The sequence below is a fragment of the Anomaloglossus baeobatrachus genome, chromosome 1 (assembly GCF_048569485.1).
Source record: "Anomaloglossus baeobatrachus isolate aAnoBae1 chromosome 1, aAnoBae1.hap1, whole genome shotgun sequence".
In the NCBI taxonomy this organism is placed as follows: Eukaryota; Metazoa; Chordata; class Amphibia; order Anura; family Aromobatidae; genus Anomaloglossus; species Anomaloglossus baeobatrachus.
Genome location: NC_134353.1, coordinates 324565583 through 324581213, shown reverse-complemented (window position 1 = coordinate 324581213; position 15631 = coordinate 324565583). Strand labels below are relative to the sequence as shown.

At 47.7% G+C, this 15631-nt stretch overlaps 1 protein-coding gene across 1 annotated transcript in view; it reads right to left on the bottom strand.

Annotated features, from left to right (window-relative positions):
• LOC142299118 (transmembrane protease serine 11D-like) overlaps positions 1 to 15631 on the bottom strand; it is a 165354-nt gene that overhangs the window by 30057 nt on the left and 119666 nt on the right. Inside the window, exons 8-9 of the mRNA XM_075341811.1 lie at positions 9632 to 9688; positions 8321 to 8368 (exon numbers count right to left, since the gene is read on the bottom strand). Coding sequence (XP_075197926.1) covers positions 8321 to 8368; positions 9632 to 9688 — 105 coding nt within the window. The remainder of the gene's footprint in view (positions 1 to 8320; positions 8369 to 9631; positions 9689 to 15631) is intronic.

The following is a 15631-nucleotide window of genomic DNA, read 5'->3' as shown; positions in this document are numbered from 1 at the left end:
AGAGCCAATTCATGCCACGTGTCCAGCTTGGATACCCAATAATTGTAAGGCACAGAGGAATGTCGGAGTACAGTTGTTCGATCTGCAAGGTACTCCTTCAGCATCTGGGCAAACTTAGGATTTCTTGTGGCACTACCCCGCACCTCAGGGGCTGTGGTACGTGAGGGGCTGAGAAAACTGTCCCACATCTTAAAGACTGTTCCCCTACCTCTGGCGGATTGGACTTGTGCCTCTCTCGGCTGTACGCCTCGGTTGTCCACTGATTCCTGACCTATGCCGCTAGCGTTTTGTGAGGGGAATGCTTTGCCTACTTCCGTGAGTATGGCCTTCCGAAACTGCTGCATTTTGGTTGACCTCTCCTCCACGGGAATAAGAGACAAAAAGTTCTCCTTGTAGCGTGGGTCTAACAGTGTTACCAACCAGTAATGATTGTCGGCCAAGATGTTCTTAACGCGAGGGTCACGAGACAGGCAGCTTACCATAAAGTCAGCCATGTGCGCCAGACTCTTAACAGCCAGGACTTCAGTAGCCTGACCAACAAGATGACTGAACATGCTGTCCTCCTCCTCCTCCTCCTCCTCCTCCTCCTCCTCCTCATCTACCCTGTCCTCTGGCCAGCCACGCTGAATCGAGGATATGACTGGTGTGCATGTCATATCCTCAATTTGGCCGGAGAGTTGCTCCATGTCTTCATCCTCCTCCTCGTCATAGTCCTCCACTGCACGTTGTGATGAGACGAGGCTGGGCTGTTTGTTATCACCCACACCCACTACTGTTTCTTGCTGCAACTCATCGCGCTCCGCCTGCAATGCATCATGTTTGTTTTTCAGCAGGGACCGTTTTAGAAGGCAGAGTAGCGGTATGGTGACGCTAATAATGGCGTCATCACCACTCACCATCTTGGTGGAGTCCTCAAAGTTTTGGAGGATGGTACATAGGTCTGACATCCATCTCCACTCCTCAGGTGTTATGTGTGGAGTTTGACCCATTTCCCGACGGCTTAGGTGATGCAGGTACTCAACAACTGCCCTCTTCTGCTCACATATCCTGACCAACATGTGCAGAGTTGAATTCCAACGCGTGGGGACATCACACACCAGTCTGTGAGCCGGAAGATGCAAACGGCGCTGAAAGCCGGCAAGGCCGGCTGAAGCAGTAGGTGACTTTCGAAAATGTGCAGACAGGCGGCGAACTTTTACCAGCAGATCAGACAGCTCTGGGTATGACTTTATAAACCGCTGAACCACGAGGTTGAGCACATGGGCCACGCATGGAACATGTGTCAGCTGGCCTCGCCTCAAAGCCGCCACCAGGTTCCGGCCATTGTCACAAACGACCTTTCCTGGCTTTAGGTTCAGAGGTGTGAGCCAGTGATCTGCCTGCTGTTTCAGAGCTGTCCACAGCTCTTCTGCATTGTGGGGTTTGTCACCTATGCAGATTAGCTTCAGCACAGCCTGTTGCCGCTTCGCCGAGGCAGTGCTGCAGTGCTTCCAGCTTGTGACTGGTGTGGAGGGCACAGTGGATGAGGATGCGCAGGAGGAGGAGGAGGCTGAAGAGCATGACATTCCGGAGCTGTAGAGTGTGGGTGAAACACTGACTGAGGTAGGGCCTGCAAACCTTGGTGTGGGAAGGACGTGTTGCGTCCCTCGCTCAGACTGGGTCCCAGCTTCCACAATATTAACCCAGTGTGCCGTCAACGAGATGTAGCGGCCTTGCCCACAAGCACTTGTCCACGTGTCTGTGGTTAGGTGGACCTTGGGTGAAACAGCGTTGTTCAGGGCACGTGTGATGTTTTGTGACACGTGGTTATGCAACGCGGGGACGGCACACCGGGAGAAATAGTGGCGGCTGGGGACCGAGTAACGTGGGACAGCTGCCGCCATCAGGTCACGGAATGCTTCTGTCTCCACCAGCCTAAAAGGCAACATTTCCAGCGCAAGCAGTCGCGAAATGTTAGCATTTAGAACTGTGGCATGTGGGGTGTTGGCAGTGTATTTGCGCCTGCGTTCAAAGGTTTGCTGAATGGATAACTGAACGCTGCGCTGGGACAAGGACGTGCTTGATGATGGTGTTCTTTCTGCGTAGGCAACTGTAGGTGCAGGAGTGGAGGAGGCTTGTTCGCAGGCAGCATGGACAGAGGATTGGCTCGCATGCACAACCAGCGAAGACGTAGCAGTGACATCAGCAAGCACTGCTCCTCGACTCTGTTGTACTTCCCACAAAGTCGGGTGCTTGGCTGACATGTGCCTGATCATGCTGGTGGTGGTCAGGCTGCTAGTTTTGGTACCCCTGCTGATGCTGGCACGGCAGGTGTTGCAAATGGCCTTTTTTGAATCATCTGGATCCAACTTAAAAAACTGCCAGACTCGTGAAGACCTAACATTTGGACAGGCACCTTGTGTCGTCGTGTTGTTCCGGGGAACGGTTGCCTGACTTCTGCCTGGGGCCACCACCCTGCTTCTTACTGCCTGTTGTGATGCTACGCCTCCCTCCCCCTGTGCACTGCTGTCCTCGCTCTGCATATCCTCCTGCCAGGTTGGGTCAGTTACTGGATCATCCACCACGTCGTCTTCCTCTTCCGCACCCTGCTCCTCCTCCTGACTTGCTGACAATTGTGTCTCATCATCGTCCACCACTTGTTGAGACACGTTGCCAACTTCGTGAGAACGTGGCTGCTCAAATATTTGGCCATCTGTACAGACGATCTCCTCATGACCCACTTCAATATGAGCTGGCGAGAGGCCAGAATGTGTGAATGGAAACGTGAACAGCTCTTCCGAGTGTCCAAGTGTGGGATCATTAATGTCCGAGGAGGACGTGTACTCAGCCTGGTGGTAGGAAGGAGGATCAGGTTCAGAAATGTGCGGTGCAGTATCACGGCTACTGACACTTGACCGTGTGGAAGACAGAGTGTTTGTGGTGGTGCCAATCTGACTGGAAGCATTATCCGCTATCCAACTAACAACCTGTTGACACTGGTCTTGGTTCAAGAGCGGTGTACTGCTGCGGTCCCCAAGAATTTGGGACAGGACGTGCGAGCGACTAGATGTGGCCCTTTGTTGTGGCGAAATTAGAGCTTGCCCACGACCTCGGCCTCTGCCTGCACCACCATCACGTCCACTTCCTTGTTCCTTGCCAATGCCCTTGCGCATTTTGCAATGCTGTGCACTGCTGACGTGTATATTCACTACTTGTGCGTTATATCAAAGTTTCTGGAAATTGCACACAAGTGCACCTGTACGCTGCCACCGACAGGCACACACGTGCGGTTTTAAAAACCAAGCACGGACGCAATAATAACCTAACACAGGTTTTAGGAGCAAAAATTAAGAACTCTGACACTATCAGCCACTGCTGACTGACGTGTATTATACACTACACTTGTGCGTTATATAATAGTTTGGTAAACGCACACCAGTGCACCTGTACGCTGCCACCAACAGGCACACACGTGCGGTTTTAAAAACCAAGCACGGACGCAATAATAACCTAACACAGGTTTTAGGAGCAAAAATTAAGAACTCTGACACTATCAGCCACTGCTGACTGACATGTATTATACACTACACTTGTGCGTTATATAATAGTTTGGTAAACGCACACCAGTGCACCTGTACGCTGCCACCAACAGGCACACACGTGCGGTTTTAAAAACCAAGCACGGACGCAATAATAACCTAACACAGGTTTTAGGAGCAAAAATTAAGAACTCTGACACTATCAGCCACTGCTGACTGACGTGTATTATACACTACACTTGTGCGTTATATAATAGTTTGGTAAACGCACACCAGTGCACCTGTACGCTGCCACCAACAGGCACACACGTGCGGTTTTAAAAACCAAGCACGGACGCAATAATAACCTAACACAGGTTTTAGGAGCAAAAATTAAGAACTCTGACACTATCAGCCACTGCTGACTGACGTGTATTATACACTACACTTGTGCGTTATATAATAGTTTGGTAAACGCACACCAGTGCACCTGTACGCTGCCACCAACAGGCACACACGTGCGGTTTTAAAAACCAAGCACGGACGCAATAATAACCTAACACAGGTTTTAGGAGCAAAAATTAAGAACTCTGACACTATCAGCCACTGCTGACTGACGTGTATTATACACTACACTTGTGCGTTATATAATAGTTTGGTAAACGCACACCAGTGCACCTGTACGCTGCCACCAACAGGCACACACGTGCGGTTTTAAAAACCAAGCACGGACGCAATAATAACCTAACACAGGTTTTAGGAGCAAAAATTAAGAACTCTGACACTATCAGCCACTGCTGACTGACGTGTATTATACACTACACTTGTGCGTTATATAATAGTTTGGTAAACGCACACCAGTGCACCTGTACGCTGCCACCAACAGGCACACACGTGCGGTTTTAAAAACCAAGCACGGACGCAATAATAACCTAACACAGGTTTTAGGAGCAAAAATTAAGAACTCTGACACTATCAGCCACTGCTGACTGACGTGTATTATACACTACACTTGTGCGTTATATAATAGTTTGGTAAACGCACACCAGTGCACCTGTACGCTGCCACCAACAGGCACACACGTGCGGTTTTAAAAACCAAGCACGGACGCAATAATAACCTAACACAGGTTTTAGGAGCAAAAATTAAGAACTCTGACACTATCAGCCACTGCTGACTGACGTGTATTATACACTACACTTGTGCGTTATATAATAGTTTGGTAAACGCACACCAGTGCACCTGTACGCTGCCACCAACAGGCACACACGTGCGGTTTTAAAAACCAAGCACGGACGCAATAATAACCTAACACAGGTTTTAGGAGCAAAAATTAAGAACTCTGACACTATCAGCCACTGCTGACTGACGTGTATTATACACTACACTTGTGCGTTATATAATAGTTTGGTAAACGCACACCAGTGCACCTGTACGCTGCCACCAACAGGCACACACGTGCGGTTTTAAAAACCAAGCACGGACGCAATAATAACCTAACACAGGTTTTAGGAGCAAAAATTAAGAACTCTGACACTATCAGCCACTGCTGACTGACGTGTATTATACACTACACTTGTGCGTTATATAATAGTTTGGTAAACGCACACCAGTGCACCTGTACGCTGCCACCAACAGGCACACACGTGCGGTTTTAAAAACCAAGCACGGACGCAATAATAACCTAACACAGGTTTTAGGAGCAAAAATTAAGAACTCTGACACTATCAGCCACTGCTGACTGACGTGTATTATACACTACACTTGTGCGTTATATAATAGTTTGGTAAACGCACACCAGTGCACCTGTACGCTGCCACCAACAGGCACACACGTGCGGTTTTAAAAACCAAGCACGGACGCAATAATAACCTAACACAGGTTTTAGGAGCAAAAATTAAGAACTCTGACACTATCAGCCACTGCTGACTGACGTGTATTATACACTACACTTGTGCGTTATATAATAGTTTGGTAAACGCACACCAGTGCACCTGTACGCTGCCACCAACAGGCACACACGTGCGGTTTTAAAAACCAAGCACGGACGCAATAATAACCTAACACAGGTTTTAGGAGCAAAAATTAAGAACTCTGACACTATCAGCCACTGCTGACTGACGTGTATTATACACTACACTTGTGCGTTATATAATAGTTTGGTAAACGCACACCAGTGCACCTGTACGCTGCCACCAACAGGCACACACGTGCGGTTTTAAAAACCAAGCACGGACGCAATAATAACCTAACACAGGTTTTAGGAGCAAAAATTAAGAACTCTGACACTATCAGCCACTGCTGACTGACGTGTATTATACACTACACTTGTGCGTTATATAATAGTTTGGTAAACGCACACCAGTGCACCTGTACGCTGCCACCAACAGGCACACACGTGCGGTTTTAAAAACCAAGCACGGACGCAATAATAACCTAACACAGGTTTTAGGAGCAAAAATTAAGAACTCTGACACTATCAGCCACTGCTGACTGACGTGTATTATACACTACACTTGTGCGTTATATAATAGTTTGGTAAACGCACACCAGTGCACCTGTACGCTGCCACCAACAGGCACACACGTGCGGTTTTAAAAACCAAGCACGGACGCAATAATAACCTAACACAGGTTTTAGGAGCAAAAATTAAGAACTCTGACACTATCAGCCACTGCTGACTGACGTGTATTATACACTACACTTGTGCGTTATATAATAGTTTGGTAAACGCACACCAGTGCACCTGTACGCTGCCACCAACAGGCACACACGTGCGGTTTTAAAAACCAAGCACGGACGCAATAATAACCTACTAACAGGTTTTTTTGGGGAGCGACAATTACAGTACAGACAAGTCAGACACTATCTGGACTGTTTTACACTGTGTACACCAGCCCCAGATATGAAGGCTGGTATACGGTCACCACTACCCTGCCTGCCTGCCTGCCTGTATACTGCTACAATAGTCCTGACAAGGACTCTTTTGGTCACTAGCCTGTATTCAGACCTGGCTATACCCTGCCTGTATACAGCAACAATAGTCCTGAGAAGGACTCTGCTACTGTACTCCGACCTGGCTATACCCTGCCTGCCTGTATACAACTAGAATAGTCCTGAGAAGGACTTTTGGTCACACTGTTTGCAGCCCTGCAACTGAAAAAGCTATAAAGGGCCGCAAAGCTTTCCCTGAATCAGCGACACTCTCCCTACACTCACTGTCAGAATAGCTGTGAGCAGAGCACAGCGCGCCGGCCGATATAAAGGCTCGGTGACGCTGTGCAGGCCGGCCAATCACTGCAATTCCACAACTAACAGGGCTGTGGCATTGCAGTGGTCTGCCAGCCAATCCCTGCATGAGGGCTGGCTCTCAAAAGAGCGCCAACATGCAGAAATGAAGACCACGAGTAAAGCACGAGTATCGCGAGATTACTCGGTCCCCGCCGAGCAGCCCGAGTACAGTGATACTCGTGCGAGTACCGAGTAGTGACAAGCATGCTCGCTCATCACTAATGATCAGTATATACTTCATGCACAAGAATACACACTGCTATTCCTATGTACCTATGGGTGCCCTTCACTCAGTGATCCCGGAAGGCACAGATCTACTGCCCATATACTTTAATATGGCCCTGACTAAAGGAAGGTTGTGATATTGAATAGTCCAATGTAATACACCTGATTTATTACCTGCGCTAGCATTAGAATTAAGGGGGCTTTACACACAGTGATATCGCTAGTGATATCGCTGGTGAAAGCACCCGCCCCCGTCGGTTGTGCGTCACGGGCAAATCGCTGCCCGTGGCGCATAATATTGTTCGGAGCCATCACACGGGACTTATCTGCCTAGCGACGTCGCTGTTGCCGGCCAACCGCCTCCTTTCTAAGGGGGCGGTTTGTTCGGCGTCACAGCGGCGCCACTAAGCGGCCGCCCAATAGAAGCGGAGGGGCGGAGATGAGCGGCAGTAACATCCCGCCCACCTCCTTCCTTCCTCATTGCCGTTGGCCGCAGGTAAGCTGTAGTTCGTCATTCCCAAGGTGTCACACATAGCGATGTGTGCTGCCTCGGGAACGACGAACAACCTGCGTCCTCAACAATCAACGATTTTTAGAAAATGAACGACGTCGACGATTTGGTGAGTATTTTCCATCGTTAGCGGTCGCTCGTACGTGTCACACGCAACGACGTCGCTAACGATGCCGGATGTGCGTCACGGAATCCATGACCCCGGCGATATATGGTTAGATACTTCGCTGCGTGTAACGGGGCCTTTACTGAGAACTATACTTCAAGTGATTGGGAAAATGTTCAGTGAAATTTATGCAGTCCTTAGAATATTAAACATTGTATTAATGCCATAAAAATATAAGTTAAAAAGTACTTCAAATTAAATTAATCAATGATGATGCTGCTGATGATAAGGAGTAGTAATTTTACATATGAACACCAGGTGGCGCTGCAGTAAGTCATTCATACAATCTACTAAGAAAATAGTAAAAATCAGTTTGTACATTTTACTGGAATGAGTTAAACTCCTGTAATGTGTTATATGGACTGTACTAAATAGTAGAATGAATAAACGCAAAGGTTTTTTTTTTCCCTGTAGTATAGATTCATCACGTTTACTATGTTTGCTTTTTACAAATCTTTGCCATGAACTGTATTGATCTTAAAGGGAATCTGTCAGCAGGTTTTTGCTATGTAGTCTGAGAGCAGCATGATGTAAGGGCTAATGCAATGATTCCAGGAATGGCGGGAGGAATAGTGTAAATTTTAAGAAATATCGTATGTGATCCCCAACCGATATGGAATAAAGACACACCTGTTGTATTCGATTCATTGGCCGGAATATTGGTGCTATTGATTGTAGCTGAAAGTAAAAGCGCATGGGAAAAGTTGTTAAATTTTAATAATGCAGCATTAATGTCATGTACTATAACAGATGAATGATGAAGCTAAGCTGTGCATGGGATACTTTCATTTGTTAACTCTTTATAAATTTGTTGAGAGTTGTATATGGCAGTCGGTATTCCCAGGTATAAGAAATTGGAAAGTGCATGTGTTGCAACAGATCTGGGATCAGTACATCCATGAGATTCCCAGTTAAAGGGAGAAAAAGTGACAAATGTACCGTGTTTTCTTAAGCTGCAGTTCCACTGATGAACACTAGATGGTAATATAGCAAAGTCAAAAGCTTCATTCACTATACTATAGTAAGAAAATACAGGGTCTCAAAAACAAGTTAACTGTGAAGGCTTGTGGAAGGTATAGAATATGCAATCAAATCTTAATTTATGATAACAATTATTAAAAGAAAGATATGTGTTGCTTGTTTGGAGTCAATTCTAAATATTAAATATAGTGTGTGTTACATATAGTGTCTAATGAGTAATGTTTCTGACATGCCAGTATAAGGAGACTGATAAGCCATGCAATGCTCTTCTGGGAAATTAAGTAGGCAAATTACCTGTTCAGAGAGAAAGAGAACTTGAACTCTAGTGCCACCTATTGGAAGTAGTAATCCTAAAAGCCAGTATCAACCCTTGCCATATGACTTAGGATAAAAGCCAAACCAGAATCTTAATTTGCAGACAGTGTTTTGGGTATTGCCCCCTCCACAGTGCAGTGCAAGAGATCTGATTTGGTTGTATGACAAGCTTTTGACTAGAATCTAAGGGGTAACGTTTGTCGTTGTGGAGAGTGACCTGCCAGTGTAAGGAGACGTATAGGCCATGCAATGCTCCACTGGAAAATTAAATATACAGAAGCCTCTAATATAGCCAAATCAGTTCACTGCACTGAGGAGGGGAAATCACTGAAACACGGTCACCAAACTGAGATTCTGATTTGGCTTTTATCCTAAGTCATATGGTAAGGCTTATTGAAGGGACAATATTGAATTTAGGATTGTTACTTCCAATGAGTGGCACTATAGTTCAAGTCCTCTTCCTTTCTGGAGAGGTAATTTGCATATAAAGTGTGTGATACACATAGTGGTATATATTATTATGTATTCAATGAAATGGGTCTATATTACAATACAATACACGGCCTATGGGGTGTTCCTGGGGAAGAAGGCAGCTGGTTAAGAGTGACTTATAATGGATAGTTAGTAGTGTATAGTAATACACACCTGGAGAGGTCTGAGCAGGGATCTGAGTAGTTGCACTAAGTGCCACACTGCTGGGTACTGGAAAAGGAAAGGAGTGAGAAGGCATTATGGTTATTTGGAGGCTAGGATAACATATGATGGTCACTTACTATTCTAGATGTTTACAACTTACAACGTTGGTCACAATCACATATTATTGTGAAACGTGCAATCACCTGGGATTATGTCAGATCATTTTAATTTGTAATATTAGGTATACTGTAATTCTCATAAACTAATGCATTTTTATATAGCTACTCTGGAGATTTCTCCAACAGTACGTGCATATTTGTTTTTGTGTAGCTCCAATGCAGCGTAAAAAAAACAAAAAATACAAAAAACAACTTTTCAATTAGTTTTCATTAAAATGTTTTTTTGTTTTTTGCTCATTCAGTGCCTATACGTCACTACAGCTCCATGGATAAAGCGCATGCATTGTACAGTCCAGTCCTGTAGGCACATTACTCATCGGATCCTTTTGGTTACCCGTTTGGTAGTAAAAGAAGGGCCATAAGGAATGCTGATTATGTTAATATATAAATGTTTTGTTTCACATTTCGGAACGTTTTTAGTGCAATATCAAGGAGCTAAAGACGACCATCTAGATAGCATAGCTTAACCCCTTCACTCCCAAGTGATTTTTTTTTATTTTTCATCTTCCAATAGCTCTAACTTTTTTACTTCCCTATCGACATAGCCCTATGAAGGCTTATTTTTTGCGGGGCAAGTTCTAGTTTTGATTGACCACATTCACTTTACCATATAATGTAGGGAAAGATGAGAATTTTTACTTTCATTTTGCAGTAAGAATACCATGATTCTTCTGATCAGCATGAATATGTCGATATCAAACGTATGAATTATTATTATTCATTTTTTTTATTTTTTTTTTATTTATTTTTTTACTACTGTAGTTAAAAAATAAGTATTGAATTTTGTAAAAAAATAAATAAATTAGAGAGACGTGGGGTGACCAAATAACATAGGTAAATGACTATATTATATTTTGATAGAGCAGACTTAAACTGATGTTACAATACCAGATATGTTTTTATTTGTACATTTATTTTTATGCTGACAAAAGGGGGTGAGTGTTTTAATGTTTTTAGAGTTTTAACATTTTTTTTATTTAAGTTTTTATTTCCCTTAGGGAACTTGAATCTATGATCATTTGATCGCTTATTCTATATACTGCATAACTCCTGTACTGAAGTATATAGTGTAAATGATGGTCTACTATGAAGCTCATCTGTTGGCTAGGCTTTTCAGGGGTACCAAGATTGCAGAAGTAAGGGGCTTTCAGCTGCTATCGTAACCCACTGATGCGATTGTGGGGAATTGGTAGGAGTCATTGCGCCAGCACATCGGTGATTGTGAAACATCTGCTCTATTCGCTACTCTTAAGCGGGCTTTACATGCTGCGATCTCGCTAGCGAGATCACAAGCGATCGTACCCGCCCCCGTCAGTTGTACAACACGGGCAAATCGCTGCCCGTTGCGCACAACCTCGCTTACCCTCGTCACACAGACTTACCTGTCCTGCGACGTCGCTCTGGCTGGTGATCCGCCTCCTTTCTAAGGGGGTGGGTCATGCGGTGTCACAGTGACGTCACACAGCAGACGGCCAATAGAAGCGGAGGGGCATAGATGAGCGGGACGTAAACATCCCGCCCACCTCCTTCCTTCCGCATTGGCGGTGGAGGCAGGTAAGGAGATGTTCCTCGCTCCTGCGGTGTCACACACAGCGATGTGTGCTGCCGCAGGAATTACGAACAACATCGCTAATTAGAAAAGAACGATTTTTTTGTTTTAGGACGACCTCTCCGCGGCAAACGATTTTGGCTGCTTTTGCGATCGTTTTAGGTCGCACATAAGTGTCTCACACTGCGATATCGTTAATGATGCCAGATGTGCATCACAAACAACATGACCCCGACGATAAATCATTAACGATATCGTAGCATGTAAAGCCCGCTTTACAGACAGATTCAGGCTGTGTAATATAGCCAGCATCTTCCAAGTGCGGAGTGATGAGTTCTGCCGATGTGGATATGTGCCGCCCCAGCAGCGGATCGAACCTCTCGGATCCGGGGGTAGTGTTCGTTTGTGGCTCGAGGGTCTCCGGACCCGGGGCTTAGTGGCCACACTCAAATGTAAAAGGGGGTATTTACAGGGCATTTGGTATAGTTCGTGACGCCACCCATGGTGTGCGGTAATTGGGAGTACCGCCGCTGTCGTTGGGAGTACCTGAGGTGATGTAGTGGGGCAGCTAGGTGACGTTGCCCTCCACGGGTAGGGGTGGGCCCCGGGACTCTGTTTGGAGATGCGGGGATGCAGTGCAGGGGTCAGTCAGGTACTCAGTCAGCAATGAAGCAGACGCTGACAACAGGGTAAACCAAGTCTCTGAACGCCGTTGCCTCTCGAGTGGAGCTTGTCCGGGTTCCGTCCCCTACAGTGCTGCCAGTGGTCCGTAACTTTCCTCCTGGCACTAAGTTTTAGAGTGTCCTTAGTGGCCCGTCAGCTTGGAGCTTTCCGGGCCCCGCTCCCCACTGTGCCTAAGTGAAGGAGCTTGCTCTCAGGAGCTCACGCTTGGGATTTCAGTGGGCCACTTGTTTGGAAAGCCCTATCCCCCTCGTTGCGCTAGTGCCCCCGATCTCTGAGCTGGTGGGAACAGTCTATAAAGGCCCTGTCCTCCGTAAGTTAATTGCTGGGTTGCCTGAAGCTTCTCCCCGACCTAGTGTCCGTGTACCCCATCATGCCTTCGATCCCGGACCAGTGATAGGACCAGGCTGCTGGCCGTCCTCCTTGACGGGTTCCAGGCACCTAGCCTCAATCCCCTGCGACTGGGGGTCCGACTCCTCTAGGTCCAGACCACCGTTTGCGACCTAGTCTACTTCTCCCTGGCAGCTTTAACTCCCAGCTTCCTCAGAGCTCCCCACAGCTCGAGGGTTACTACTCGACTGACTTGACACCTCCCACCTCCCTGTATGACCCCTAGGTGGGCGGCCCTATTCCTGCTTAAGCAGCTCACTGGTGTGCCTGACAGGTGTGCTGCAAGGTGTATCTAGGATTTGTGAAAGCTGATGGAGGCAGCACTGCAGGATAGAGATCGAGAACGATGGGGGGTTGAACACTGAACGGGGAGGGCAGTTTGTGCAGTACCCTGTGACGACCTTAATAGTCCAGGGGCGTCACAGATATATACCATAGTTATGTCCGTATGTGCCTGGCACTAAGTTTTAGAGTGTCCTTAGTGGCCCGTCAGCTTGGAGCTTTCCGGGCCCCGCTCCCCACTGTGCCTAAGTGAAGGAGCTTGCTCTCAGGAGCTCACGCTTGGGATTTCAGTGGGCCACTTGTTTGGAAAGCCCTATCCCCCTCGTTGCGCTAGTGCCCCCGATCTCTGAGCTGGTGGGAACAGTCTATAAAGGCCCTGTCCTCCGTAAGTTAATTGCTGGGTTGCCTGAAGCTTCTCCCCGACCTAGGGTCCGTGTACCCCATCATGCCTTCGATCCCGGACCAGTGATAGGACCAGGCTGCTGGCCGTCCTCCTTGACGGGTTCCAGGCACCTAGCCTCAATCCCCTGCGACTGGGGGTCCGACTCCTCTAGGTCCAGACCACCGTTTGCGACCTAGTCTACTTCTCCCTGGCAGCTTTAACTCCCAGCTTCCTCAGAGCTCCCCACAGCTCGAGGGTTACTACTCGACTGACTTGACACCTCCCACCTCCCTGTATGACCCCTAGGTGGGCGGCCCTATTCCTGCTTAAGCAGCTCACTGGTGTGCCTGACAGGTGTGCTGCAAGGTGTATCTAGGATTTGTGAAAGCTGATGGAGGCAGCACTGCAGGATAGAGATCGAGAACGATGGGGGGTTGAACACTGAACGGGGAGGGCAGTTTGTGCAGTACCCTGTGACGACCTTAATAGTCCAGGGGCGTCACAGATATATACCATAGTTATGTCCGTATGTGCCTAGGGAAATAAGCTGATGTGCTCAGCAGTTGTCTCCTACATCCTCAAACTATGGCACTCCACGCACATTGGATGAAAGTTGGCCATCCATATGATGTGTATGTGGACCTCCCACAGATGGTTTCAGGGAACAGAAGGAACTGGCAGTTGATTGAATGCTTGTTCCTTTTGATTTTATATGAACTCAGTTGTAGCCTCAGGTGTCCGGCAGCAGCTTTCTCCTCTCTCCCCATTAAAAACACATGAATCTGCCAGCAGTTAGTACACGTAGATAAGCTGTATGGACTCTTCAATGGATTATAGTCAGTCAGTGCAAATTAAATCATTCTGACATGTTGGAAATGTGTATTTAGACAGACAAGTTGTTGGGGTATTGGGGTGATCAGAGTAGCTGTCACAAGTGCCACAGAGCAATTATTCACAAGGAAATGACAGCATTTCATTTGTCAGTTTGCCTATATGTAGTGCTTTATGTTGGCAGGGGGAGCAGGACTTAGAGGCTTTCTTCACGAAGCAACTATTCAACAATGTTTATATGAAATTGTTAACAAAATCATAGAAGATTTTATATTTCTGGCCTCAGGACCATCCATTTTCACATTTAGGGTAGCTCAGGGACTGACACCTGTGGCATACTATTGCGGCAGTCCACGTCGTCACTATAAGGTATGCAAGATGGGCGGTGGGGTGCCAGCGCCACCACCGAGCCATCTCTCCTGGCGTAACACTTTCAACTGCACTTTCTACCTGGCAAAACCAGGTAGTCACAAATAGGCCCCCGCATAACACCTTCCCTCACTAGGAAACATACAGCCAACCTAGAAACCCTAGCCACCCCCCCCTAAGGGAAAGACAGACACACCAGTGGGCGTGATCAGGCGGTTGGGCACACCCTCCCAGTGGTCTAGACAGCCCGGGGTGGGAAAACAAGCAGTTCTAGTCACATGAGTTTGTGATCCAGTTTGGAGAGGAGTGTGGGCTGGAGCTAAGTGTAACTCCAGCAGGAAAGTTCAAGTTGAACGGTACCAAGGTAGGAGCCCTGGTGCCACTGGCTAGGAGGCAGACGGTGGTCTCCGTCAGCAGGAGACGGGAAGACGACTCGACAGAACCGAGGTGGACCGGGACAGGGTTGTAGCCCACCGGTACCGACACGGGGAACCGACCCGGAAACCGTAGCACAAAGGGGGGTACTCGGACCCTGAAGCCAGAACCGGAAACAAGCGGACTGGTTAATTCACCAATTGAGGCCAGGACTAGAGATTCTTTCCCACCCAAAGTCCCTCATAGAAGACAACAGCCCACCAATAGGGATAAGAGGTCACCACTAGGGCCCATAGATCCCACGGGCCAGCGTCTGCGGGCACGGCTCCTTAGGCCACATCCAGCCGGGAGCAGACTCCTGAGTTTCACGCTAGGAAGTCCATCCTACACAAAACAGTGCAGAGAAAAGGATAGAGACCACCAGCCGGGTGGGGGACCCGAATGCAACCGGCCGCGGCACCGGCCACCAGCACCTTGGTTTACCAGAGACTTGTGTGGTTTATTAACTGTGAGTACACAAACACTCCCTGCGGTCGCTATACCCTGCACAGAGACACCGGGTCCCGGGGCAACCATCCCTACCCACAGACGGGTTAACAACATCTCCCCCGGGTGCCCCACAACAGCAGCGGTGGTGTCCCACCTCACCACACACCGTGGGTGGCGTCACGAACTTACTACGGCCTAGCCCGTATATCTACGTCCCCCCTTTTTATTCGGCATGTCCGCGAGACCTCCAGGTCCGGAGACCCTGGAGCCACCACCCCTGAAGGCCCGGATCCGAGCAGCGCCGGCTACTGGCACGGGGGCGGCAAATTAGCGTAGCAGGCGCCATGATGTCACTATATATGGTGCCCAGTGTGCAGAGATGTGCAGCTCTTCTGACTACACGCTGCAGAGACTTGAGCAGCGGGGGAGCGAGGAGAGGTGAGTATTTTTTTTAATGAATGAGTACATTTTGGGTGCCATTA